Source organism: Vicugna pacos, chromosome 32 (genome assembly GCF_048564905.1).
Source record: "Vicugna pacos chromosome 32, VicPac4, whole genome shotgun sequence".
Classification (NCBI taxonomy): domain Eukaryota; kingdom Metazoa; phylum Chordata; class Mammalia; order Artiodactyla; family Camelidae; genus Vicugna; species Vicugna pacos.
Window position 1 is genome coordinate 1,503,008 of NC_133018.1, and position 27,780 is coordinate 1,530,787.

The following is a 27,780-nucleotide window of genomic DNA, read 5'->3' on the forward strand; positions in this document are numbered from 1 at the left end:
CCAGACCCCAGACTGGGTTTGAGCTCAGACAAGGATGTTAGCGGGATAGTTGATGAAATTCAGAAAAGATGTGAAGGTTAGTTACTAGTATTGAGTCAATGCTAATTTCCTGATTGTAATCATTTTACTGTGGTTAGGTAAGGTTTTAAGGTTGGGAGGAACTGGGTGAAGGATATTTGATTCTTTGTTCCATTTTTCCAAGTTTGTAGCAAGTTGAAATCATTTCCCAATGAAAAGGTTAAAGAAAGGCGGGGGAGGGGATGCTGCCTGTGGTGGAGGTATACCAAGGTGGAGGTATACCCAAGCCCTTCCCTCCCTGCCTGCCCTCTGCTTGCCAGGCTGCACCAGGAGTCAGCCCCAGGCACCCCACAGTGGTCATCGAGTCCTGTGAGGGTCCAGCTTCTAGACCCCACCAGCTGCTGGCCTTGCCCAATGCATGGAAACCCTGACACAAGACACTACAACCAGCTTCCACTTGGCTTGGCACCAACTGGGTGACGGACAAGGACTGTACCACGGGACCTCCCCACCGTCCCCACCTGGCTCCAGCCTCAGAGTTACAAAGATTGACACCTGGAAGCTGGAACTCCAGCCCAGGCTGGGGTAGGACCCCTCTAGATTGCTATGTTTCCACCTCAGCCTGGCTCACCCGTGAGCTAGGTCTCTGCTGAAGCCTGGATGATGCCACCTGCTAGCAGCTGAGACCAGAGCCGGGTGTTGGCAGGGTCTCTGCAGACAGGCCCGAAGCTGAGGCCAGGCTGTATTCCTGGGCTGGTTGCGTGTACTCACAGACTTGGGTCTGTGTCAGCCAGCCCCACACCTTCAGCTTCCTTGCAGCCATCGTGGAGCCAGAGAGCAAAAGCAGCTCATCTGGGAAGGGGCAGAGTCCCCATCTGCCCAGAAGAGACCCACATTAGGGAGTCAGGGATCGGATGCACCTGGTGACAAGCAGAGACCTTCCTGTGTGGCATGTCAAAGGCACTTTCAGAAATACCAGCTTCCCTGGGTCCCCAAACCTGCTAACAGCACAGGCCTCACTTCCAGGCATTGGCCTAAGTAAATGGGGCTTCGGAAGGACCAGCACTGCCTTCCTTGGTCCAAACATCTACCTGGCCTAGGCATCAGCACAAGTCAGTAGGCAAGAGAGGAAAGGTCCTGACTTCCTGGAGCTCTTGTTTTAACAGGGGGACACACAAGAAGTAGTCAAAATGCACAGCTTATCAGTGCTCACTGCTACAGGGCAGAGCAGAGCAGGGACCAAGGCAGGGAAGACTGCACCTCCAGGTAGGATGGCTCCCCCAGGACTTTAGCAAAGACCTGCAGGTTGTGAGAGGGAGTGAGTACAATTTGGGTGTCTGGGGGAGGAGCCCTTCAGGCAGAGGGGACAGCACGTGCAAAAGCCCTGGGGCAGCAGCTGGTCAGAAAACATGGCCATGAGCAGGGGCAAGTGAGGTGAAGGTGGGACGGGGTCCAGGCAGCAGGGTGAACCCAGCGTGGGAGGACTCCGAGGTCTGTCTTGTCCTCATCCTGTTCCCTCCTGGCTTCAGGGCTCTGCCTCCCTGCCTGCCTGGGGACTGAGGTACACTGAGGTGTCTTCCTCAGCCTGAGTTTCCTAGTGTGTACAGAGGCCACAATTTTTTTTTTATTTGGCTCGGGCTGCCCTAACAAAGTACCACAACTGAGGGGCTTAAATAAGGGAATTTATTCTCACAGTCTGGAGGCTGGACATCTGAGGTCAGGGTAACACAGGGTCCTGGAAGGATGTTCCCTGGGTTCTCTGCCAGCCAGGTGGTTCCCCAGCTCCAGTCTTCACGAAGTCCGCCTGCATGTCTGTCTGTCCCTGTGTCCAAATTTTCTTCTTTACAAGGACACCAGTCATATTGGATTAGGACCCACTGTAACGATCCTATTTTATCCTGATTACCTATGGAGAGACCCTAATGAGGTCACATTTTGAAGTACTGGGGGCTGGGATCAACGTATCTTTTGGAGAGGGGCACAACTCAACCCACAGCAACAGAACTACATCCTGGGCTGCCCCTTCTTCGTGGGATCCAACCTGGGGGATGGGCGGGGGCAGAGAGGCCCATGACAAGTATGGAGAAGCTCTCCCTGGGCAGGCCGGGCCCTGGGGCAGAGGCAAACATCTGGAAGGCTCTTCAGGTGCACCCATCCCAGGGGTGCCCCCCAAGGGCAGACATGCCTGGCCAGGGTGGTTGCTGGTGTGGGGACCTGGTCTGTGACAGGAGTGGCCTGCTGAGGCGGATAATGGGCGTTGGCGGTGCTGGAGCTGGAAGCCTGGCTTGTCGTGGCTCAGCTGGACCTGTGGGGGCCCAGGGGCCTCGGCTGAAGCACACCAAGAGCCCCCGTGAAGCCTGGCTGTGCACAAGCACTTTTCTTCTGAGTTCAAAGTAGCCCAAGGAGGGCGTTGGACGGGCGGAGGGGAGAGACGCAGGAACCCTAAATGCTCCACCCCAGCTGGGAACAGGAATGCCAGAGCGTCTGCCCCAAACCAGGGGGCAAGTGGTTTGCCCTCTTACCTTGAATTCCAGCCCTTCGTGCCATCCCCTGGCCTCGGGGCTCCACCCTGAGTGCAGGCTTGACCACACTGCTCCCTCGGGGGCCCCGGTTTCCACCTGTCCTTCCACCAGATGAAGTCCTGGCTCCTTGGCCCAGCTCAGGAGGTAACCACCACCTACCAAGTCCCGTGCACCCTAGTCTCTGCCCAGAGACAGAAGAGGGACAGGCTGACAGACCCTCGGGCTTCCATCGTGGTACACAGGAGCCGTGAGCAAAATGAGGAGTGGAAAGAGCCTTGCACCAGGGTCTGTGCCCTGGGAGTTCCCACAGGCCAGGAGAGCAGCCCCTGAGCCCTTGCACAGCAGCCTGATCGTCCTGTCACCGTGGCCTCAGAGCTTTATTATCGGTGCCTCACACTCATGCACAGATTGCGATGACGCTTGAGTCCCCAGAAGGAAACAGCTGGGGCAGCTGTGTCCCCTCACTGAGGTGGCCTGCCCAGAACCAGCAAGCCTGACAGGCAAGCAAACTATCCCAACACGCACAGGACCCCCAGCACACGCAGAGCCTCTGGACACACCAACCGAGCTGTGCTTCTGCTGTGGAGAATGTTTTCCTTCTTCCTCATTCCAGATGTGGCCTGTCTCCTCTCCAGGAGCAGGTCTGGCTGTCAGGAACTGGGCTACGCCCCAGAGACGAGAGGCCACTTTGAAACAGAAGTCCACCCTTACTGTTTTGATCATAGCAAGACTTACTGGCCAGAAGCACATGTGGGTGAGCACACACCTCTGCGTTGTGGCCCAAGTGGGTGTGTACATCCAGGAGTGTGTGCGTGTGTCCCCATGTACCTGTAGGTGTGCCTGTGCATGCACCTCTGTGTACAGGCCAGGGTGAAGCACAGCACACCTGGGCCTGCCCCAAACCTGCCCATGGGACTCTCACCCCCATGGGCAGAAGGGTAGACCAGAGCTAGACACGGGGACAGAGACACTTCACATCAGTCGGAGGGCGCTGGCCCTTGGAGGAAGCTGGCTGAGTCGCAGGCAGTACACATGGCAGGGCCTTCCAGTAGTCCCTGGCCACACCTGGGGGCAGCTTAGCTCTTCAGCCTGAACTCATGGGTGCTGGTCTCCCAGCGGGAGGGGTCCGTGCCCAGCATGCTGCGCTCTGTGAAAGTCACGTGCCCATCAGCATCCACGAGGATGACGGTGTTGGTTCTGGAAGAGAGCATGGCCTACATTCAGCCCATGGCGCTCAGCATGGCGCTCAGCACACCGCTCAGAGCCCCAGATGGAGTCAAATCCCAGGCAGAAGGGGCAAACCCACCACCCCTGGGGTCTTGCTCGGCATTGGCCTAGCTTACGGTGGGTCACAAGTGAGCAGTGGCCTCAGCTTCGGGGACTGGATGGGCCCCTCTTGGGTGTCTGGGCCCTGAGCCTGTGGGGCATGGAGCTCCCTGGCTGGCCCTGAAAGCCATCAGGAAAGGCCACACACATCACGCTGGCCCTGCCTGCCATCCCCCACCCCCTCCCACACACAGAGGACGTGAAGCTCTCATTTCCTGGAGGATGGAGGGCTACCCACGCCCACCCCCTGCCCTCGCCCTCGCCCTTAGCCAGGTCGCCTGGAGGGAAAGCCCAATCACTCCCACCCACAGGAACAGAAGGGCTGCGCCCGCTGACACTCAGCCCACTGAACCCAGAGACCAGGCACAGCTATGACATCGCCCTGGCATCGGCCGGCACTTGTCACAGCCGAGGACCCTGCCTGAGTCCTCGGCAATGTTGGCACCGAGGGCCAGGCTGAATGTCACAGTTGCTGCAGGTCCCCAGCCCAGCACAAGGCTGGCACCCAGGAGCCTGGGACAGCCAAGCCCAAGCAGACGTGGCCATGCAAGGAGGCCACCATCTCTTCCAGGCCAGGTAGCCGGACCACTCCCCCTCTGTGCATCCCAGCCACCTCAGAACAGCACTGGGCTGCCCTCGGAGGAGCCACGCACAGCACTCCTCGACCGCCAGGGAGGGAGAGGCAGGTGGGACCTTGCCGGGACAGCAGACACCCCCGCTGTGTAGATGACGACCTCTCCCTCCCAGCTTCCTCATCCTGCAGGGGAGACCAGTGCCGCCCCTCTCCTGGGGTGAGGTAACGTCCCCAGGCTGAGATCCTGGTCACACAGGCCCCCCTGCAGTCACAGTCATGTAGGGCAAGAGGGGAAGATCCGGCAGTGGGATCCCTGGGCCACAGGGATTTGCTGACACCAGCATGCCAATGCCGTCCTGGCCTCTTGGGCTCTGTAGGGGCTGGGGGAGGGCCAGGAGCCTTCTGCCCAACCTCCAGCGCCCTAGGAGCCGGTGTGCATTCTGCACGTGACCATTAACTATGGGTCTGCTCGTCCCACGGCCCCAGGGCTGAAATGGCAGCTGCTTGTAGACAGGGGAGGCTGCAGGGGAGCTGGGGAAGGTGGTTCTTCAGGGGATGGTCGAGATGCCCTGGGCCCACCTATCACACCTGGTGCCGTAGTCCAGGCCACGCACGCACACAGCCGCGTACTTGCTGAGGATGGGCTGCACGTACTCCCTGCCCTGATCCTCGATGGCCGGGTCCGGCAGCTGCCTGGAAGGGCATCGGAGGGGTCGCCGCTGGCCGCCCCCACCTACCCGCCATTGCCCATCAGCCCCATGGCGCCCTGGAAGGTGGCTGGGGGAACACAGGTGCTCCGTGCACTTTCCAGGCAAGGCCTAGGGCCTCCATCCAGCCCTCTACTTAAGACCCCATTGCTGGGCCGAGGACACAGGACAGCGATCGCCAAACCAGTCCCTGTGCCAGGGCCACCAGGAACTTCCCCAGGACCTGGGAACACGAGCACCTGTGGGCTCCGAGCTGGGGAAGGACAGAGTCAGCTCTCAGAGCCAGCTGGTGGGGGGCACACCCACTCACGCCTCCTCATTGTTGAGCACATCCAGGAGCTGGGCCACGAGGGCTTCCTTAGGCAGCGCCTGGCTCCGCTCCACAGCCTCCAGGAAGAGCCGCTTCCCAAAACACAGCTTCCTCCAGGGCGTCTCCAGCAGCGCATTGCTCAGCCCGTAGGTCCCTGTGAGGAGGGGTCAGCTCGGCCAGTGCACAGGCCCCGCAACGCTGGCTGAGGGGCACTGAGGCCAGGCGGCCCCACCCTCTGGCACCTTCTCTACAAGCATCCTGAGAACTCATGGTGCCCAACGTCTATAGGAGACGCCATGGGGCCTCAAGGGAGAGGTGATGGGAATAAAGAACCCGAAATCTGGCCGGGTGAAGGAAGGGGCACCCAAGAAGGATACCCCTCCCCACTCCATCTCTCAGCAAGGAAAGCTGCCAGGTGTGGGTCCACCTGAGAAGGTCGAGGTTGGAAGCATCAGCAGCCTGAGGCCAAAAGGGCGCCTGCCCACATCAGCTGGCTGTCAGGGAGCCCACCAACACTGAGACACCCCATGCCCACCTCTGCCCGCTGGCTGGACCCTGGCTGGGGGAGCTGGAGGGTCTCAGCAGGTCAACAGAAGGCATGATATGTCAGGCAGAGCAGACGCCCCTGGAGAAGAGGGGCTTCTCAGGGGCCATAAGGGCAGCAGGGGCAGTAAACTGGAGTCATCCAGCCTGAAAGACACACCAAGGACGGGAGCCGCCACCCTCTGCTGCTGCCAGACTACAGGGGAGGAAACTGGCCACGTGTGGCCTGACTCCAGTCACTTGGCTCTGCAGGGGCCGCACAGCTACACCGTCAGCACGCACATCACCATGCTGTATCTACCAGGCACCTGGTAGCCACAAGCAAGGAATGGAGCGGGACCCCTACCTCACACCACTCAGGAGAGTCTGTTCAAAAATGTGCCAAAGACCTGAGCATAAGAGCTAAAACCATGAAACTCTTAGAAGAAAACAGGAAAAGCTGCATTAGATTAGGCAATGTGTTCCTAGATGTGATGCCAAAAGCACAAGCAACAAAAGAAAACATACATAAATTAGACTTCACCGAATTGTAAAATGATGTGGTTCAAAAGACCAACAAGAAAGTGAATAAACTCATAGCATGAGAGAAAGTATTTACAAATCAGGTATCTGATAAGAGACTTATATTTAGGATAGTTAAATCAGTTCTTACAACTCAATAATAAAAAGACAAATGACCTACTTGAAAAATAGACAAAGGACTTAAATAGACATTTCTCCAAACGAGATATACAACTGACCAATAAGCACATGAAAAGCTGCTCAATGTCACTAACCTGCAGGGGAATGCAAATCAAAACCACCATGAGACACCACTTCATACTCCCTAGGATGGCTGTAATCAGAAAGTCAGATGATGACAAGTATTGGCAAGGATGTGGAGAAACTGGAATCTCGTAAGTTGCCGGTAGGGAGATAAAACAGCACAGCTGCCTTGGAAAACAGTCTGGCAAGTCCTCAAAAGGTTAAACAGTGATCTTAGGATCCAGCAACTCCACCCCTGGGTATGTGCACAAGGGGGATGAAAACATGTTTCCACACAAAAACTTGTAACAAATGTTTATGGCAGCATTTTCCACAACAGCCAAAAGGTGGAAACAACCCTAGTGTCCATTAACAGATGATGGATAAACAAAAGGCAGGACATCCACATGGTGGAATATTTCTCAGCCATAAAAAGGGATGAAGGTGGGGGTAAAGCCCTGCGGTAGAGCGCATGCTCGGCATGCATGAGGTCCTGGCTTCAGTCCGCAGTATCTCCGTTAAAAAAATATATAAATAAACCTAACTACCCCCAAAAAAAGAATTTTAAAAAATTAAAAACAAAAAAGAAATGAAGCCATAATACGTGCTACCACACGGGTGAACCTTGAAAGCAAGACACAAAGCGAAAGAAGCCAGATGCAAAAGGCAACGTAGTGTCTGAGACTATTTCTATAAAATGTGCAGAAAGGGCAAATCCAGAGACAGAAAGTGGATCACTGGTTTCCAGGCGCCGGAGGCAGGGAGACGGGGAATAACCGCCAGGGTCAGTGGATGCAGGTTCCTCTTAAGGTGATAAAAACGTTCTGGAATTAGATTTTGGTGATAGTTGTACCACTTTGTGAATAAACTAAAAACTACTGAAGGGCACACTTAAATGGGTGAACTGGGTGGCATGTTTTAAATATATATATACCTCAATAGAGCTGTTACTGAAAAAAAAAAAAAAAGACATGGACCAGGAGGGGCAGGCTCAGGGACGAAACAATAGGATGTAATTGAAAAGAATCTCTTCCAGTGACTTGGCAGAAAACCAGTATCTCCAGTCACAACTGAGGGCATCATGGGGGTGGTTTCCAGATACTTCCACAAGGGCCACTGGCCAGCACACAGAATTGGGTGGGGGGTCCTCTGCATACTCAGCCTTCTAGTCTCTAGTTCTCCCCAGACAGCTGTGGGTTGGGTGCTGGGAAAGGGCAGCCTGACATGTATCGAGTGAGCCTCGGTCGCTACAGGCCATCTGGCACGTCCCAGGGGAGAAATTCAGCAGCACCTAGTCCCTGAGCAGTGCCGGTGTCCCCACCCGGTGCTACCCACCCTGCAGGCTCACCTGGTGCCAGGACGACAGGCTCGGGATCCCCCCGGTTTCCATAGTAACAAACAACATCTCCCTTCTCTGTGCTGCAGACCAGAGGGGAGAAAGGGTCAGCCAGGAGCCTCAGGGTGTCCTGCCCTGTCGCCACCCCACGACCTCCACAGCCCGGGCCCCGGCACCACTGCTGGTGGCAGCAAGAGGCTGGAAGCCACTGCTGTAGGGACAGGGCCTCACAGGCAGGGTCATCGTATCCCTGGCTCCCAACTCCTGGGTGACTGCAGGGACCACTGGCCTGGGAGTGGCAGCATCTAACAGACTGTCCTGCCTTGCTGAATGCCCCCAGGTGTAGGCACTCGAGGCTGCCTATGGTGACAACTGTCCCCACGAATGCCCACGTCTCCTCGCGAGGCTGCAGCCCCCACACCCATGCTCACTGCTGAGCGCCCATGGATGGGATGGGTGCCCCCGGGGTGACTGAGGCTTCTGAACACAGAGCTGGAGATGTTTTCAGACCTTCACATGCTAAGTGTGCACTTAAATCAGTTTAAAGTGCTCCAGAGCTGAAAGTGTTTCAATTCCTAAACATCACAGTAAATCTCTCCACTGCAAATTGGATTGCCTTTCCTGTAAGCTAAAGATGGACTCTTTCCAGTCCAGGAGCCCCCCTTGGGTATCAGAGGGGTAGACACCCTGCCAGGGCCTCGCTGCACCCTTCCTGGCCATAGCACTGCCCCTCCTGCCCCTGACCAGTCAGGCCGTGTGCGCGGGGACCACCCACAGCAGCCCCTACCTGTGTGCAGACGTACCCTGTCCCCATCACCCGCCACCACCCACCAGCATCTGACCAGCAGCCCTGGATGCAGGCCCTGGGGTGCTGCCCAGGAGACGAGGGCCCTGAGTGACTCCTGCCAACCTCCCAGGCACTGGCAGTCACCTCGCCTGGGGGCTTGTATCTGCAGCAGGAGGTGGGCCCCCTTAGCCAGCCCTGGGTCGGAGGCTGCCATGGAGGGCACAGCTGTGAGTGGCCAGGGCCCAGGCCCTGGAGCTGCAGAGGCAAATGTGCCCTGAGAAGTCAGGGCACGGCGCAAAGACAGCCAGCCAGTGCCCGGAACCTGTGATGCGAGTGCTGCCAGCAGGTGTCCCTCCCAGCCTGGTGGCCACCAGCAGGAGCCTTGCCTGTCACCTGCCTGTCTGAACTTAAGAGCGCCAGGCACACAGGGTGCCCGAGTGGAGGCGCAGAGTCTGCATGCAGAGGTGCGGACAGTGGGTGGGCCTGGGAGCTGCTGAGCATCCATGGCCTGCCGCACCTCTCTGTATGCCCTGCACGGACCTGCCAACACCCCGACTGCGGCATCCCTACATGGCCCTGGCCCCCTCAGGGTCCCAGCAACCTGACTCCTGAACCTCTCCCCCAGCACAGGTGCCCCTGAGGCTCCAGGACCCATGCTCCCGTTGGGGCCCGCTCCTCCAGCCCTAACGACAGGACCCTCCACCCTCTCCTGCCCCGCTCGCCTGTCTGCCCCACCCCCAAGTCTGCTGGCAACAGAGGGTGGCTTGGGCAGCTCTGTGTTCCCTGGCATCTCCAGAAGGGTCCTGGGAGCCGAGACCTCCCAGAACCTGCTGTGAGCCTGGCACCCACTCGGATGGACCCCCTGGGGACACCACTGTGGGACCCAGCACTCAGCAGCACTGAATACCATGTGGGCCAGGTTCTCTAGCTGGGACACCTCTGTCCACCAGAGACTAGGGACCCCAGCCACAGACTCGGGGAGGAGACCTGGGGAGACGGCCCAGCACAGTCCTGCTCTGGCTCTCATAGCAGGAGCCAACAGCCCTCATGCAGTCATGGGGTGTGGGGGGGGCAGCCCCCACCTCAGCTCTGCTGCCCAAGTCCCCCCCCGCCAGTGCGTCTGGGAGGGGCTGGACCAGGGACGCTCACCCAGCCCACCAGGAGTGGCATCCCTGGAGGGTCTGCCACAGATGCCATGGCTCCCCGCTGCCTGCTGAGCTGCGACCCAGGCCTGAGCAGCGCCTGGTGGACCCACCTCAGGTCGGCTGCTATGAGGTTGAAGCCGTTGTACAGGTGGCCCTCCGCCGAGACCTTCTTCAGGTAGGTCAGGCTGTCCATATCAGTGGTCAGAAACTGGGCCACAAGCTCACCTATGGCAGGAGACAGACACCCATGTCCAGGGCAGCGGGGCTGAGCCCCTCTCCCGGGGAGACCGACAGTTCCCCGAGGCCAGCCACCCCGCCACACTGACCCAGCAGCTAGGGAGGTGGGCACCAGGAACTCCGTTTTTGTTGGGCATTGACAATTTTCCCCCATGTTATGCCCCCACGTCGAAGTCCAGCACAGAGGACAGGTCTTCAGTGGGGACAGTGTCCACTGGACAGGTGGGGGACAACGACACAATAGTCAGGAGTGACGCCGCGGCCAAAGGTGGGAGTCACATGACCAGGCCGAGGGTGGCTCCCAGTGTGGCCAGCCAGGGCCCTGGAACCATGCCCTCTTCCCCGCCACCCTCCCGCCCACCCAGCCCCATGTACCTCGGCCCCGGGCGTCCCGGTCCAGCCGGGGCTGCAGGTAGTTGGTGAGAGCCGCCAGCTTCCCCCGCGTGCTGATGCCCAGCCACGTGCCGCCTTCCTTGCCCTCCTCCATGTCGAGCCCTGAGCACAGGACAGTGTTACCTCCAGTCCCACCCTGTTGCCCACATCCTGGGGACACGCAGGCTCAGCCCAGCAGCCCTGGCTGTGGAACGGGGGCTGGAACTCCACAGGGGTATGTGGGAGAGACCCTCGCCCAACAATGACATCTGAGGCCCATGGGAGCCCCAGGAGCTGTTGCGTGGTGGGCCCTGGGCCCCTGCACAACACATCCCAGTGCCTGGGTGGGCCCTTCATTAGGAGCCCGCCGGCTACAACCCTCCACAGCCAAGGGCCCCTGCAGAGGGGCCATGAGGGAGTCTCCTGAGACTAGAAGGTCATTTTACTGGAAGACCAGAGTAAAAATGGCTGTAACTAAAATGCTATTTTTATAACAGTAATAAGTTATAACAGTAGAAGAAAACAAGCAAAGATCAGGAAGAAGTGAAACTGTCCCTATTTTTACGCGACAGAATTGTGTATGAAGAAAATCCAAAAGGGATCTCAAAAAAAAAAAATCCTCTAGAGCTAATAAGTTAACATCAGCAAGAACTGGAAGATAAGAATTTAAACAATCATTTACAACAGCACTGAATGACTTTTAAAACTTTTAGGAAAACGCTATAGGAAAGACGTGTGTGCTGAGGAACAATCTAACTGGATCAGGCAGGTCTAAATAAAGGAAGGGACACTTGATGTGGTCAGGGTGACACTTCTCCCCAAAAGACCAAAAGAGTGGACATAATCCCAGTGAAGACCAGCAGGCCTGTGTGTAACCATGTTCACAGGCTGGCTCTGAAGCTCAGGACGGCCATAGGTCTCCCAGCGACGGAGAGAGCCACGCCGCAGGGCTCCACCACCTGCTTTCCACACTTGCTCAGAAGCCATGGAAACCAAGACACATCAGTGGGACACAAGAGTCCACAACAGATCCACACACATGTGTTCCACTGAGTTTTAGCTGGTTGGCCACGGCAACACAACGGCCACAGAACACCCACCAGTGATGACGGAACGGTGGACAGATGGGCATGACTCTCAACCCCCGCCTCCCACCACAGGCAAAACTGAATGTGAGATGAATCACAGACCAAAACATAAAACCCCAAATCAGAGGGCTTCGAGAAGCACATAGAGGAAAACACCTTTTGACCTTACGACAGGCAAAGACTTTTTGGATAAGACATGAGAAGAACAAACCATAAGAAGAGAAGATAAACTGCACTCCATTAAGACAAAACAGTCGCTTACCAAAAGGTGTCATTAACAAAGTGGGTGGTGACACGTTACCCACCAAGGACTCACATCCAGGGCACGAAGCCTCCGACAAACCATGAGTGAAGCGTCCACATCTGGCCAAGGACCAGGATCCAGATGAGAAAGACAGAAAAGCTGAATTTCTGGAGATAAAAACTACAATGTGTGAGATAAAAAATATGCAGACCAGGATTAGAAGCCAGTTAGACACTGAAGAAGAAAAGACCTGGGGACTTGAGAACATGGTGATAGAAGCTATCTAAGAAGAAGCAGAGAGAAAGAAGGGTTTATAAAAATGAACTGAGCATCACTGAAGCGTGGGACGACTTCAAATAAACTGACATGTGTGTAACTGGGGCAGAGCGGGGAGAGGCTGAGAAGAAACAGCAGGAGCCAGAAAAGCATTTGGAGAAACAACCCACACATCCTCTCCATGTCTACCAAGCCCCACATCACTGATGCATGGCTGTGATTCTGTGCGTGACTGGGCAACACCGACACTGGGAGAGGGTGCACCTGGGATCTCCCGGGCAGGGCAGCGGGGGCCTGGGGGCCAGGACAGCCAAGGGACCCAGGCAGGCTGACTCTTCATCTGAGCCTCCATAACTTCATCTACAAAAGTCCCCCCAGAGCTGCCTCCTGTTCCCCTTCCAAGGGATCAGCCCGCAATTTGTGCCCTCCAGCAGTGACATACACGATCTGCCCATCCCCACAGCTGCTCTGTTCCCTCCTAGCCCAGGGTGGCCGGGGTGGTCCTGGCCGTGCTCACAAGCTCCCCTGTGCCCTGCTCCCATGGCCCCACAGGCCTGCTCCTCCATCCCTGTGGCTCCACTGAGGACCGCACCTACCTGAGCCCTGGCCCCTGAGCCCCAGAGCTCATGCAGCAGGGCCCACCCCTCCGCCCCGCACTCCTGTCTGCACGTGTCCTGGGTCTCCTGACAAGGCTGAGACAGTGGAGACCCGGCCTCTTCTCCCTCCTGCTCTCACCACCCTGGGGGCCCTGCTCACAGCTTTCCCCGCCACCTGCCAGACCCCCGTCTCGGTCTCCCCATCCCTGTCCTCCTCTCTCGTGGCACCACTGCCCAAATGCAGCCCCCAGGAGGCCTTCGTAGGAGCTCGGCAGGCAAAGCAGGCCCCCCAGGCCTCCCCCTTGCACTGGCCTGGTGCCTGTCTCACAGATGACCTATCTGCATGCCCTCCGGGTTGACCCTGCCCACACTGAGACAGACACTGCTCCCAGTCCAAAGGTCCCAGGAAGGCTGCAGCACAGTGGGCCAGAGGTGCCCCACCTCCACTCTGTCCCCATGGGATCCTCACCAGCCCCCGGGACACACTAGCTGGGCCTCTGCTCCCCCATCTCAGGCCACTCTCCCTGGAGCCTGGGACACTTGTGCACAACAGAAACATTTGCAGACAGACACACGCCCAGGCTCTTGCAGGCAAAACCATGATGCTTCTCAGTGACCAGCCTGGCCCCACACCTCCCAGGAGTCCCACCACAGTGGGAGGTGGGTCCAAATAAACCCTCACTTCCCAGCTGCTTCTGTGCAGATCCAGGCATGGAAAGCCATGTGGACAGTGCTGGGTGCACAGCTCCGGGCACTCACCCCAATGCCGCCCTGGACGCCGGCTGGGGAGCCCGGTCCGTGAGACCCAGCTGTCTCCACCTCCTCCTCCCGCATGTGCGCTGGGAAGAGCCGTATGGCTAGAGCCGCTCCGGGCCACCTCCACCCAGCAGACTCACCGCTGAGGACCTCATGGTTGCTCCCCCAGAAGTCCGCGACCTTGGACGGCCTGTGGTAGAATTCGTCCCTGTTGGCGGCCAGGATGAGCCTGAGGGAGAGAGCAGGGCTGAGGCCTGGGTGACAGCGGGGAGCCGCAGTTCCTCTCCCCTAACCAGGATGCTGTGCGTCTGTAGCAACGTGGGAGGGCTTGGATGGCGGTGGGGGGGGGCCGGGCCCCCCGCGGCCACACTGCATCTGAAACCAGGTCTGTCGAGTCAGTGATCAGATCTTCAAAGGTCAGGAGTAATGTCTGTGTTGACTCACTGACTTCACGAACATCTGCTCTTGGTAAAACGTGAATTAACAAAGACGTTCACAGAACTGAAGGGAAACCAGCATTGGCACCACCGCCAGGGCTGTGGGAGCGTTTCTACCATGTGCCCAGGGTGTCCCCCATGCACACTGCCCATGCCACCCTGGCCAGGGGCTGCCCAAAGCCTCACCACCCCCAGGACACCTGTTCAGCCTGAGGCCACTCTGTCCCTCCACACAGCCAGCTTCAGGGCTGTGCTGGGGCTCAGGGTACACACCCAGAGTGGGGGTCGCTGCCCAATATAAGCCTGGCTGTTCACAGAAGGATGCTCTGTAGCTCCAACTGCCAAGCTCTGACCTGGGCCCCAGCCCCAGGTCGAGGGAGGCTTCCTGAGGGAAGGGGCTGCCAGGCCCTGACCCTTGACCCCAGCCACATTGGCTCTGTCCCTTCTGAGACACAGCCCAGTCCCGTCCTGGTGGAAGCTGGCTGGACAGCGGTTAAGCAGAAGGAGATGCCACATCCCCGAGTGAGTGGGAAGACTGTGCCGAGGGGGCCAGGTCCTCCAGTGAGGGTGGGTCAGGTCTTGCGCTCAGGTCCCAGGTCCCCCGTTAGGTACCCAGTGTCCCTCCTCTGGCTGCTTGCCTCACATCCGTGTCAGCCGGGTGGGAGGCCAGGAGGCCATGCCCAAACCAGGCTGGTGCCATCACTTCTGGTTTGGATCCTTGAGAAGACTCCAGAGAGGAAAATTAGGGAAAAGATAGAAGCGAAAGAACAGAGCCTCTGTCCGCTGACTCCAGATACCCTGTAGAATGAGGAGTCAGATGTCTGTTTGTCCAGGAGCCCGAGGGCTGGGCTGCTTCTGTCCAGAGCCGCTGTTCAGCCGAACTGCCAGTGGGCGAGACGGTTCTGCTTCGAGGCTCTCGCTCCCACTCCTGGGTCCAGCGCCAGCCAAGGCCCCAGCACTACAGGCGGGCAGCACATCAGCACAGGGCAGTTCTGGGGACAGCAAGTCACCACGGCTCTGTCCTGTCACGGGTCCTGACACGGTCTGACTGACATCGCGGGGAGCCTGTGGCATGCCGTCAGAAGGCGCACAAGGAAATCAACTTGGCGGTTCCTCAGAAAGTCAAACACAGGATGGCCACTCGATCCAGGGCTTTCCACTTCCAGGCACTTAATCAAAAGGACTGAAAGCGAGGCATGAACAGGTGCTTGCGCACTAATACAGCCGAGAGTGGAGGCAGCCCAGGCTCTGGGGTCAGGACGAGCGGACACTCGGAGCAGCTGAGTGGCCTCTGGGCCCTGTGCTGATGGCCTTGCCCTGGGCCCTTCCCTCCAGGTGCCGACAGGCCCTCCTCAGTCTCAGACGGGCTGGGTTCAGCTCACTGGCCTCTCTGCACAGCCTGCTGTGCTGTCCCTCACAAGGCAGCCCCAGCCCCGCACGGCTGGCACCCCTGGAGCCGGAAGCCCCCCTCACCATCCCACACCGACAGGAAAACCCTGCGGAACTTCAGACGTCGCCCAGAGGTGCACATTTACCGTGGCTTGGATCATATCTGGGAGAAGCGCTGAGTCCCAGCCAGAGACTTGAGGAGCAGGTGACACATGTGGCTGCCCCAGCACCAGCAGGAAGCAGCACCACTTGCCCCAGACGGCTGCCAGCATCGAGTGGGAGGACTTCAGGCAGCCCAGAGAGCTCCTGGTCACCCTGTGTGCCAGGGCCATGCCACCCAGCTAGGGGTGGATCTCAGCCCAGGGGGAGGACGGGCTCCGCCCTGGGCACTCGGATCCCACAATAGTTAGTAACTCTGTCCATTAGATTTCCCTGCTCGAGTCACTATGCTGAGGTTCTGTCCATGGGATGGACCCTGACCCACACAGCTCACTCTGTCCAGGGGCTGTTCAGGGTCATCTCCCAGCCCCCAGCCTGGCCCTGCTGCCTGCTGCCCTGCAGGAAGGGACGTCAGGCACTCTTCTTTCCCCGCTCCCAGCCTGGAATGACTTATTTCAGCCACGATGTCAGGCAGCAGTGTCCGTGGCTCTGTGTGGTGGCTCAAATCCAAGGAACTGGCTGAAATGGTTCATATCATCTCTGGTCCAGATGTGGAAACTTCCCAGGCAGCTGCACTGTGATGCACTTTGGTTGAGGGGCACATGACGGCCTCATTCTCCACGTGGATAAATGCCAAGGGACTCCCACTGGGATGCCCAGGCGAGGGAGGGGTGCCATCCAGAGCCCAGGGTCATGGCGGGGAGGGGAACAAGACCACACCTCACCCCTCCCTGGCCTTGGCCTCCCACCTCCTCCAGCTGGTCCTCCAGCTTCTCTGACCCCCTACCCCCAACACGGCCCTTACTGCCCAGACTTCTCCCAGTCCACAGGCACCTGGGACCCAGCAAGAGGCATAGGCTGTGCCTGGACCCACTTCACTCCTGTCCTGCACACACAGCCAGCTTTAGGGGCTGAGTCTTAGTTAGCATCTTTGCACATCGACGCAGGGTCCCTGCCCCTGGGAGGAATTTCCTCCAGTGCCCACACTGAGTGACCACTGTTGGAGAGGGCAGCGCTGGGCCCACCTGCGGGTGGTAGCAGCTCACTCTCCCGCATGCAGTGCCCACGGGGGACCAAGGACAGCAGGAAGTGGGTGCAGGGCAAGGCAGTTACCTGTAGGCATTTTTGGAAACGGGCCGAGGATCGAACTTAAAGAAGATGATGCACATGGGTCCCCAAGGGGTGGCACGGCTCACACAGGGTCACGAGGTCTGCAGGACAAAGAAACATGAGCTGATTAAGTGGAACTGCCTTCCAAGCCCACGAGGCTCCCTTGCCTGAACAGAACCACCTCGCAACGCCTGGACCCTCACTGGATGAGGGACACCACATGCTGGACACCCCACGCTCACCCATCTGCATCAACACACCTGTCAGCACTGGCCAGACCTTCCCCCGAAGCCAGTGACCTTGCCGGCCCTGGACACACATGTGAGGTGGCACGCGGGTGCTGGAGGGGTGGCAGCAGTGACACAAGCACCAGGAGTGCAGCCGGGGAGACCCCCTCACACAGGGGCCAGACAGCTGCACGGCCTGCTCCTTCCCTTGGCACAGCGCCAGCTCCAGACCCCTGGCCAGGGCCCCAGCACCTCCAGGCAGGGTGGCACCATGTCCACCTCGCCTGGGGCCACCGCAGCACCTGCCTTCCATCCCCCATGGCCCAGGGGTGCTGGGGGTGGGAGGGGACTGTGCAGTGGGGACTTGGCGCCCCCTCCCCACAAAGGCCCCACATCTGCGGGCCTTTTCCGACCGTTGAGGACCCCACCCACCTGGACCAGGGGGCAGGAGGGCGAGCTTGGGCCACAGCTCCAGTGCAGAGCTGGCACTGCAGCCGGGACACAGGCAGCAAAGAGGCTGCGCAGGGATGGCAGGGGACAGACAGATGCCCGGGGAGCACGATGGGGTACGCTCAGCACATGGCCCTGATGCCTGTGTGTGACTTTTTGTGCAGAAGTTGGGGGTGGTCCCTGAGAACCCCAAGAGCGGAGCCAGGGCCACACTGGGGACCCAGGGGCTCCATTTGAAGGGCTCCCACACTGGCAGTGCCCCTGGGTGCCGGACAAACCAGTTTTCACCTTCATCCCGGACTTCTGAGAAGTCTCACGATTAAACTCAAGGGCGAAGAGTAGGACAGTCAGAAAGAACCACAAAATGAAACAAAGCACCACAAACAAGAACGTGCACGAGTCCCCAAGCGTCCCATAACCCAGCCATACTCTGAGTGCAGGAACAAGGAACCCGGGAAGATCTGCAGGGAAGGGCCCTGATAAAGAGAGCCAGGACGTCCACCTAGCACCCGAAAGAACCTTCAGAAACAGAAGGCACAGTAAGCACGAACTAACACTCAGCAGAGGATTTAAGAGCAGATGAGACACAGGAGATGAGACAGGTCAGCAGAACCCTCCAGAGTGCAATGCAGGGAGACAGGGTGCAGGCTGGGTGTTGCAGGCCCAGCTGTCCCATCTGCCACGTGACCAGAGTCCAGCACAGGAGGCACAGGTCCCCCACTCCCAGGGGACTGGTCTCTCCCAGACACAAGAATGCTCTGGGCAAGGCTGACCAGTGCTGTCCGTGGCAACCAGGCTGCTGAGGTCAGTGGGAGAAGTCCTGCCAGCCCACGCCTGCTGAGACCCCACTCGCCCAGAGCCCCATCAGGACAGAAGGCTGCCCCACTGGGAACACACCACTCTGGGCTGTCAGAGAAGGAGGCCACCAGGTCAGCCTAGACCTGCCACGCCCCCAACCCCCAACCCAGGCTGCATGCCTGGCCGCTGGGTGAGGCCACTGGCCGGGGGCAGCTCTGGCCACTGCTGCTCACAGACCAGATGCAGAGCCCCCACTCAGCTGCAGGACCCCCCAGTCCTAGCTGACTCTGGTGGGTGGCAGACCAGCCTTCCAAAAGGCGGTGGCAAGAAAGGCTCTGTGATGGGAAAGAAGGCCACCAAGGTCGTCTCTGGGCAGCCTGCCGCCAGAGGTGTGGGTGCAGAGCCTCGGCTGTGGCCTCGACGAAGGTGCGGTCATTGGGAGGGAAGGACCAGAGGAAAGCCAGCCCCTGGGGAGGGACCATCAGGAACTGCCTTTCTCTCCAGTCCCTCGCCCCCTATTCGAGCCAGGCCCACTGCCCCCAGCCCTTCCTCTTCTCAGCTTCATATCCCACCATCCCACACCCTCCTTCTCCCAGGGTGCCCCCAGCCCAGCAATGCTGGGGGGATGCCCTCCACCCCAGCCCTGCCAGAGGGCTAACGGGCACCACACACTGATCTGCCAGCTGCCCACCCAGAGCCACCCCTCCTGAGTACACACCAAGGGCCTGCCCTCCCCTTCTCCTGGCCCACTTGGCCTCTCACGCTGCTGCCCGCCTGGCCACTCGATCCATCCGGCCCCTCTGTGCCCCAGCTCAAGTGCATGTCTCCTGCTGCCACAAACAGCTGCTCCAGGGACCAGTGGCCCTTCTGTGGTGGTTCCCACTCTCAGGTCATCCAAGAGCATGCTCCCGCAGTTTCGGGTGGCTGCGTGCTTCCAGATCGTCCTTAGCAAAGCACGGGAGTGCTGTAGGGTTATCGCACGCACAGGGCCCTGCTGCCCCTGTCAGGCTGTGCAGTCCGCCCTCCACACACCAGGACAGCGTAGGGCCCCAACCAGGAGAAAGCATACCACTCAGTGCTTATCTGAGGTGAGGAATAAGCAAGACTTATGCATGGGGACAGAGCTCAGGGCAGGCCACCTGGTCCAGGGGACAAGGGGACCTGCAGGGAGACGCCTGGGGTCTGGTGTCCACACCCCCACACAGGAGGTACTTGCACCAGCCATGAAACCAGACACCTAAAACATGTGCCTTTCCAGTAGGCAAGGTTTACATCGGGAAAACCGAATTGTCCATCCAGAAAAGAGAGGAGAACATGGACAGACCCTGCCCTTCTCCCCGCGTGGCTTTGAGATGGTCCTCTGCGCCAGGGAGGTGAGGCAGGAGAGGCTGGGAGAAGAGCCGTTCCCAGGAGACTGGTCAAGAACAGGCCCAGCCCTGGTCAAAGTTCCTCATGACAGGACAGAGCACATGAGATATGCACAAGGACCCACCCACTCAGGTGAGCACCAGGCCATGAGGTGGGGGCCTGCACCCCCAGAGTACTTTCTTTGTTGAAAAGGCAAACAGGGCACCTGGACCGAGGGAGGAGACACACCGCTGGTCAGAGGCAGCAGGGAGGGCAGCGACACAGGTGAGTGAGTGGGAGCCCAGGGGCGGGGGCGATTAGCCTCCTCCAGGCTGCTCCTCGGGCAGGCGGAGGGGTGACTGAGCCCTGGAGGCTGCACCCCACTCCTGTCTGGTCTTGGGCGGAGGAGCAGGCAGGCGCCCCACCCCGCGTCCCACCCGCGCTATCATTTGCCGGCTAGGCTGTTTGGGGCCTTGGCAGAGGACGCATGGTGTCTGCCCCTTTTGAGAGTAGCCACCCCACCCTGAGGCTCCGCCCTCCTCCCCGCCCACGACTGAGGACGCAGCAATCCCCACTTTGTCGCTTGGCTTGGCGGGTAAATGGCATTTCGCCACAGCAGGCTCTCTATAGTGATACTCCTTCCTGAGCTCTTGGAGATGTTTTAGGGGCACTAATTCAGCCTCACACCAGTGTCACTGTCCCTTCAGGGTTCAAAAGGGGAACACAAGTGAGGGGCTCTGGACGCACAGAGGTCCCGCACCTCAGCCCCTCCTGGCAGGAACACAGCTTCCTCGCCGCCTCCCTCCAACACGGGGGGGGGGCAGTGTCTCAGATGGCCCCTGCGGCTCACGTGGTCAGAGCAGGAAGGGGGCGTCCCCACAGCCCCTCAAGGCAGGTGGAAGCAAGCACTTATAGCTGGCGTGGTCCTGAAGGCCCGGCAGGGGCACCCTGAGCACCAGTGGACACTAGGAGGTAGGCACCGGCCTTTTTACTTTTAAGGGTATATCTGTTATTTTTGCAACCTAAGAAGAAAGCTGACAGGTAAAAAAGCTGCATGGATAGTCTGAAAGAGGAACTCAGTGGTCTAGGGGCCACCTCATTCTCACAGAGCCCCTCACCAAATGCCGAGGTCCAGACCAGCAAACTGTCCTCATGCGCCGGCTGACACGTTGCCAAAGCATAGACCCAGTTCTCACACATCTGGAGCGTCAGTGACAAGTGTGGCCCCACTTCCAGCAGCCCTGAGCCCCAGGCACACTCAGAAGCAGCACCCACGGGCAGGAGAGCAGGCACTAGGAGGTGTCTTCGAGAGCAGCCACCAGCCCAGGAGTAAGTCCACACGACACTGCGTGTCATTACATCCAGGGTAAAACATGATCCAGTGATGGCGCACAAATACAGACGCAAAGAGTGAGGCAGCAGTAACAGCTCAGGGGCTGGGCAACAGGCCAGAACTGCCAGCCAGCAGCCTGGTCTGAGGGGCTTGCATTCTGTGGACACACCAGTAACACGAAGCCACAGGACTGGGGGACCCATGCTTTCGAAGCCAATGGTCAGGGGTCCAAGAGGGTGGGAGTACCAAAGCAACATGCTCCACCCACTGGGAGCCCTGAGAACCTGGGGAGAGGGGAACAGAGGCTCTGCTGTGTCCACCTGCCAACACAGCCACCCTCTCTGGCAGCCCCACCCCACCCAACAGGTCATCTGAGGCAGGAAGGCTCCTGGCAGAGGGGACCCGGAAGAAAGGGCCAGCTCTGGCTCTAAGTGACCTTGGGAACACCATCTGCTCCACAGTGTTCTTCACTGATAATGATGTCTGGCCAACAAACACTTGCCACAAAAGTCTGCCCAGAGGATGAAAGAGCCAGTGGCAGAGAGCACTTCCCAAGAGCTACCAGCTGCAGGCGCCCCTCACAGCTGCCATCACTGCAGGGCTGCCTAGTGCAAACAGCTGCAGCAAAACACCAGCAGGCAGGTCCGCAGCAGGACAGCAGGGAGGCCTGGCTGATCATGCGACATCCCTGGTGGAGGAGAGACTGGAGCCTGATGTTCAGGGACCGGTCCAAGGGCAGAAGGCCCACACCAAAGCTGTGGCCCAGAGGTAAGTGCGGGAGCTCCTGGGGTGGGAAGGGGTGTTAAAGCCCAGCGGCTCCAAGGCTTTGGCTTGGGTGCAGCCCTGCCCAGCCCCCTCCCCTGATGCCCTGGGGGTAGGTCTGACCACCTCAGCTACCCCAGGAAGGCCGTGTCCAGGCGCACGGATGACCTGGCACTTGCTGCACCCTGGGACAGACATCAGCTGTCGCCCGCAGCAGGGCGCACGGAGGGAGCAGCGTGACTCAGGGCTCCAGAGCCGACCTACCCGTAGCCTACCGACCCTCGCCTGGCGACGACCGCGCAGCTCCGGGCTCGCAGGGCTGCCCCCCGAGGGACATCGGCCCTGCCTGCGGGGGCCCGCGCCCCACTCCATCGGGGACACTGGAAACACCTTTCAGGAACGCGAAGAACGCTTCCTCTGCCGGGGTGGGCTTGGTCTCGCCGGACCGGCCGCTGGACGTGTATTCCCCACTTCGAGAACGGGATACTGAAGCAGGGCGGGAGACGCATCCGCTTCCCAAGTCCGAGCCCCGCGACTAAGCCCCATGCCCGGAGTCCGCGCCCCGCACCCCGAGTCCGCACCCCGAGCCTTGAGTCTGAGCCCCGCTTCCAGAGTCCGCGCCCCAAGCGCCGAGCTCTGAGCCCGCCGAGAGCGCAGCCTGCCAACAGCGCAGTCCGCCGCCCGCCTGCCGCCCCCCGCCGCGAACTCACCGCCTCCGCCGCCGCGGCCGACTTCCGGGTGCCGCGCCCGCGCGCTGCTGCCACCGCCCATGCCCCGCCCCCCGCAGTCTGAGCGCTCGCCATTGGGTCGCGCGGCGGGGGGCGGGGCTGGGCGCCGCGAGCCAGGACTCTTTTGGCCGCTCGCGCCGTCGCTCGGGGCTGCACCTCCCTACGCTCCGCCCCCGGGGCTGCGCCAAGCTGCTGACTCCGCCGTGTGACCCCCAGCGGCCTTCTCAGCCTGCCCCGCTGACAGGGACGCCAGCCTCGGGCCCTACCCTCGCAGACACGTCACCTGCTGGCCCAGAGACTCGCGCTGCAAGGGGCCCTGCTGGGGGCTCTGCAGGGATACTCACGTCCGGACCCGCCTGCAGGTTCGTGACGAGCCCTGCTCGCCCCTCCCTGTCCGCCCAGTCGGTGCTTCTGGACTGGCCATCTTCTTCATTGCAGTCCTGACCCCTGACATCCCTGCCGCGCTCATGGCAGACCCTGGACCTGCCACCACAGCCTTTAACTCTCCTCGAGGCTGTTCTGCAGGTCTGGCCCCCAGCATGGAGGGCTGCTGGCCAAATCTGCACCAGGCTGCAAGTGAGCAGGAAGCTGGGAAGGAGCACTGACCTGGGCCCTTGCAACAGGGCAGGCATTCCCTGGGCTGTATCTGGGGCCTTGAGTGCAGGGAAAGTGGAGAGTCAGAGGCCCAGAGCTTGCTCCAAAGTGGGCCCTCAGTAGACCATGACAAGAGTGACAGTTTCATTAAGGTTAATAACAAGGTGCTAAGGGCTCTAAACTCAGTGTTCCTGGACACAGCTCATTCGTCTCATTTTACAGATGCAAACACTGAGGCCCAGAACAGTTAGGTGTATCACTTGCTTGAAGTCAAAAAAAGGTGGCAAGTGGCAGTGGCTGAATTAGCTCCACAGCCCTGCGTTGAGGACGTAGGTGCCCTGATCCTGACTTGGAGCGCTGACACCCTGTGAAAACTGGGGCTTCGGCAGAGCAAGGGCCTGGCTGGTAGTCAGCACAGGCAACAGCCAAACTCAGACCCGTTTGACACCCCCAAAGGCCCGTCCCACCCCACTCTTTCGCCACATCTCTGTGTTCCTCCCAGAACTCAACATAAGCCCTTTGCAGACACAGAAGTCAGGGACCCTCAATGCCCAAGGACTCAAGGACAACAGGCAGCAGACCCAGCAAGACACACAGTCCTCCCTCCTGCTACCTGGCAACAGAGTCGTGCAGGGTGGGTGCCAGTGATTTCCCTCTGGGCGGCTGGACCATGCAGTCCAACCAAGAGGTGGTAGTGTTGGATAAGCAGGACCTGGGGCTAGAGGTGAGTGACCACATCCTGTGGTATGGGGCAGCAGCTGCAGAGTGGTCTGCCCCAAAGACTGGGCCACATGCCTTAGAGAGGTGGAACACAGATTAGCCAAGCCCTTGAGAGCAGTCTTTTCCATTGCCTGCATGGGGGTGGGAGAGGGGGGGATGCAGTCACACATGGCTTGGATGGAAGTGTAAATCCCACTCTGCTATAGGCTACTGAGATAGGGCGGGATGGGGTCTCGGGGCTGCATGGGGTTCACTGCCACACTACCTCTAATTACATACATCCTTAGATGGAGAGTTCATTACCTTGTGCAGTCACCCTTTTGATTTCTGAGCATCTGCAACTGTTGGAAAGTTCTTTCTGACATCCAGGTGAAACCTTTTTCTCCCTGTGTCTTTAGTTACATACCTCAGACCCTACAGAGTTGGCCAGAAGCCAGGTGGAGAGGTGCGAGAGAGGGAGGAGACCGGGCTACTGGTCCCTGCAGCAGTGGACTAGTGATAGAGGCCATCTCCCCTGCAATCTGACTGTTTCAACCCCCATTTGCAGCCTGGGTCATGGTGGATCCACTGCCAGACAGAGGCCCTGAGTCCTCTTGGAACTGGCATTGCCCACCCTGATCCTCCGAATGCACCCGGTAATCCAGCTTGATGGGTAGACAGGTGTCTGGAGCCCTGTCAGGAGAGGTGGGGGGAGGGAGGCAGTCCTCAGCTGGGCCGATTCGGGTGCACAATTCTCTACCCCCTTTGCTCTCCAGCAGAGGTATGTGCAGCCCCTTTTGCCACCATCAGCAAGTGTGTGGGGAAGTGATGCTGGACCATAAGGTCATTGTGAGAGGAGGGGTTCAGGAGGACCAGGGCCCTTGGAAGGATCCACAGGGACCACTGGGCTAATTAAGTCTTCTTCTAAATATAGAAAAGAGAACCCCCACCCCAGTCCACATGGCAGCTGGGCCAGAAGGTCCCCTATGGTGCAGTTTCCGCAAGACAAGACCTAGAGAGTGACCCTTCATTACACCCACCCAGAGCTTTGAGCAACATCTCTGTGCCAGGGTGCCAAATGGCTGTCACTTCCAGTGCTACTGACACCTCCAGTGCCAATTCCAGCCAGTTAGCTGTGGCTGCCGGGCACTGAATGACTGCTGGGGCTGATTTGCCACATATGCCAGGGCACAGGTGGTACCAGTGGTGAGTTCCGGCCGAAAATCATTTCCTTTTCTTTGTTCTGACCAAGCAACTACTGGGTGAACACACTGGACTCCTGACATGGGTGGATAAAACATGCATATCTGGTCCCCTCTGTTAGCACTAATGTGGGTGGTATGGTTCTGGGGAAAACGATGAGCCAAGGATCATCTGGTCAGGCAGGGCCAGGAAAGGCTGAGAACCGTGCATGAGCCAGGGTCCCTAGTCAGGGACCCCCTGAAACAAACCCCAATGGGCAGCATCCCCACTGGTGGCCTCACCCCCCCAAAGTTAAATGGAGCTGGCCTAGGTTTCTAGTCCCATTTGTGGTTATGGGTGTGCCCTGTATCATCACAGGGACCAAGTGGCTACTCTCCACCAAGCAGGAAAATGCAAATTGTGCTGAATTCAACTTGGGTGGCTGAGCCTCACAGTGATCCCACATCCCCACAGGTAGGGTGGAGGAAGGGAACCCCATGAAGGAGGGGGACAATGAATGCACAAACTCCCCCTCCCCCCAGGCCCAGATCTGTGGCCATGCCATGAGCCCTATGAAGGCCAGTCCCCTGGGCCCTGCAGAGGGTCTGCAGATTCAGGCCTGATAGGGGAGGAAAGCCGTTGGTCATGGAGGGGTCCCTTTCTACTCCTGGAAACACTGCTGACCCCACCCACGTGGGCCTCCACTGGGGAAAACTTGGGGCGATGAGGGTAGAAGGGCTCCCAGGCTCGGGAGTCAGATGGACTGGGTTCGAGTCCCGGTGACCTAGAGCAAGCGAGAACGTCTCTGGGCCTCGATTTCCCGTCTGTAAAATGGGAGAACAGCAGAACACTCCGTATTGTAGGAAATAGCATTGATGTCGACGGGAGGGCGCGGCCAACAGCAGTCTCTGGAGAAGGATACCTACGAACTCGGGGTGGTGATGGAGGGAACGCGGCCTGATCCCTCCCTGCCCGGGCCGTACAGTCCGGGGACTTCCTCGAAGGCGGCCCGTAGAGGGTGGCCCTCCCTGGCCGCCGCCGCCGCAGCGGTCCCGGCAGGTGCCTGGGGCCTCCGCCACTCCACGAGGGGCCGTCTTCAGCCGAGACGGACACTCCGAGGGCCCAATGGCAAGCCGGCGTCTCCTCGCACCCGTCCAATCGGCGCCGGTTGCCGGGTCTTCCGACCAATGGGAACACTGGTAGCGATGGGGCGGGACGAGGGTCGTGGTGCCGGCAGGCCCGCTTTGCGCACGGGCCGCGCAAGGGGCGGAGGGCGGGCTGGGGCTGCCGAGGGTGCGGGCTCCGCACCCGCGCGAGCGAGGTCCCCGGACAGCCACCGGCGCCCACCTGGGGACGCTGTGAGCCGAGGGACTCGGGGACGCCCGTCTGGGTCGGGAGCCGCGCTGCGGAGCCGCCCACGCCGCGCTCCAGGTAGGCTCGGGCTGGGGACCGGGGTCGGGGTCCCACCCGGGATCGGGACTGCAGGCCAGGCAGGGGCCGGAGGCGAGGTCCGGGCTGGAGTCGGGTCCCAGGGTCCTGCCTGGCCCTGCCCCACCCGCACCTTACCCGCGTCGCGGTGCGCGGACCCCAGACTGGCGGGGGCGGGTCCCTTTGTGCGCGGCCTCGGGTCCTGTCTGACCGGTTGTGCGCCCCGCTCCGCGCACCCCTCCAGTCTCGGCCTGGCCGAAGTCGTGTCCGCCCCGCTCGACCGGGCATCTCGAGCCAGGGCTGCGCAGCCACAGAAACTTTCCTTTGGCCAGAGGGACCCCGGGCGGGGGAACTTTGCTGGGGCGACGCGCCGCCGGGAAGCGCGGGCCTGGCCCAGCCGAAGGGATGTCGCTGGGCTGCGCTGCTCCCACCGCCCAGGGGACAAGGGATGAGACGCTGCCTAGCGTCCCTGCCCGGAACCTCAACCTGGGTACTTGTCCCCCGGCACCCCGTCGGTGGGCCGCTGGCCGAGGTGCATCCCCACTACTTGGAGTGGAAATCGGCCCGGATTTGCTGCGGTGTCACCGCGGGCGGGCGGCTGGAGATCCCCAGTTTCCGTATTTTCATTTTAAATAATTAAATCTTGGGTTCTTACAATATGTCACCATTTCTAACCTCTGCATAACGTGTCACAGTGAAAACGGAGCTCGAGGACTCCAGGCTTGTTCAGGAAGAAGGAAAGCAAAGAACTATCCTTCATTCTTTAAGATAGGTTTTTCATTTAAGCCACCACTCACACCACTTACCCTTGTCACTTGAGTCACCGTGCAGGGCACATGCCAGGTCAGGATTTATGAACCCAGGGGGTTGGAATGATAAGCGACCTATAGGGCACTTTCTCCCATGAGGGAGCATCGGAGAGTAACCCGGGGAGACAGTGGGTCAGCACTGGAAGCCTCCACCCACTGTGACTCCTTCTGCCTCTACTCCCAGATCCAGGCTGCCAGGGGTCTGCACATCCCCAGCAGGTCCCACCTGTCCTGTGCTCAGTGTATCTGGATCTGGGACAGTGTTGGACCCATGGCCAGTGAGTTCCCGAGCAGTGTGTGGGGCTATAAATCTGGAACTTGTGCTTTCCCCCAGCCTTGCTCCGTCCCATCCAGAGTACCTTGTCTGTCCCCAGCCGCCCCAGGCCCTCTAGTCTCAGGCCCCCAGGTGCCCAGTACAGGGCTAGGCACAGAGCTGTAGCCCTGGCCTGGGGAGTAGTTCACATGAGCACAGCCCAGCCAGCCCTGCCTGCTCTCCTTATGGGCTTTCCTACATGGACAGGAGTGCCTGCTGACCAGGTACCAGCCCTCAGTCCTGCTAGGTTAGAGCTGCCCCCCAATCTGGGCTGCATGCCTCCCCCCTGAGGTGGCCCCTCTGATCTCTTCTCAGTCCCAGGGGTCCCTCTGTACTTCCTAGTTTCTGTGAGGGTGAAGCTGTCTGTGCTGCACAGGGGTTCAGGGTGGGTTCACTGCATCCCCTTCACCCCAGGAGACAGGCCTAGGGACCAC

The 27,780-nt window shown here is 59.6% G+C and overlaps 2 protein-coding genes across 9 annotated transcripts in view; one reads left to right on the plus strand and one right to left on the minus strand.

The window, feature by feature from the left end:
• Positions 1-2,898: 2,898 nt before the first annotated feature.
• TANGO2 (transport and golgi organization 2 homolog) lies at positions 2,899-22,358 on the minus strand. Of its 4 annotated transcripts, none has more exons than XM_072952903.1 (9): positions 22,304-22,357; positions 16,680-16,777; positions 13,722-13,810; positions 10,625-10,744; positions 10,123-10,237; positions 8,093-8,163; positions 5,458-5,611; positions 5,029-5,133; positions 2,899-3,737 (listed from the first exon to the last, which is right to left on the minus strand). In XM_072952903.1, the coding sequence occupies exons 2-9, from the start codon at positions 16,733-16,735 to the stop codon at positions 3,617-3,619; spliced, it is 831 nt and encodes a 276-aa protein (XP_072809004.1). In that variant the 5' UTR covers positions 16,736-16,777; positions 22,304-22,357; the 3' UTR covers positions 2,899-3,616. The 4 variants fall into 4 exon arrangements, with proteins under 4 accessions (XP_072809004.1, XP_072809005.1, XP_006219071.1 ...); XM_072952904.1 differs by lacking the exon at positions 22,304-22,357 and adding an exon at positions 21,858-22,297; XM_006219009.4 differs by lacking the exon at positions 22,304-22,357 and adding an exon at positions 22,175-22,277.
• A 3,667-nt stretch (positions 22,359-26,025) lies between these two features.
• ARVCF (ARVCF delta catenin family member) overlaps positions 26,026-27,780 on the plus strand; it is a 34,962-nt gene continuing 33,207 nt past the window's right edge. For all 5 annotated transcript variants that reach the window (XM_072953207.1, XM_072953209.1, XM_072953211.1 and 2 more), the window contains exon 1: positions 26,026-26,227. The gene's annotated coding sequence lies outside the window, so the exon portion shown is untranslated. The remainder of the gene's footprint in view (positions 26,228-27,780) is intronic.

Bases quoted from the DNA above. Each gene is read 5' to 3' on its own strand.
- TANGO2 (XM_072952903.1), bottom strand. From the start codon at position 16,735: ATGTGCATCATCTTCTTTAAGTTCGATCCTCGGCCCGTTTCCAAAAAT. The intron at 5,612-8,092 runs GTGAGCCTGCAG...CCCTCCTCACAG, and splicing joins GCCTGTCGTCCTGGCACCAG to GGACCTACGGGCTGAGCAAT. The intron at 5,134-5,457 runs GTGAGTGGGTGT...ATGCCCTTCCAG, and splicing joins GTGCTCAACAATGAGGAGGC to GCAGCTGCCGGACCCGGCCA.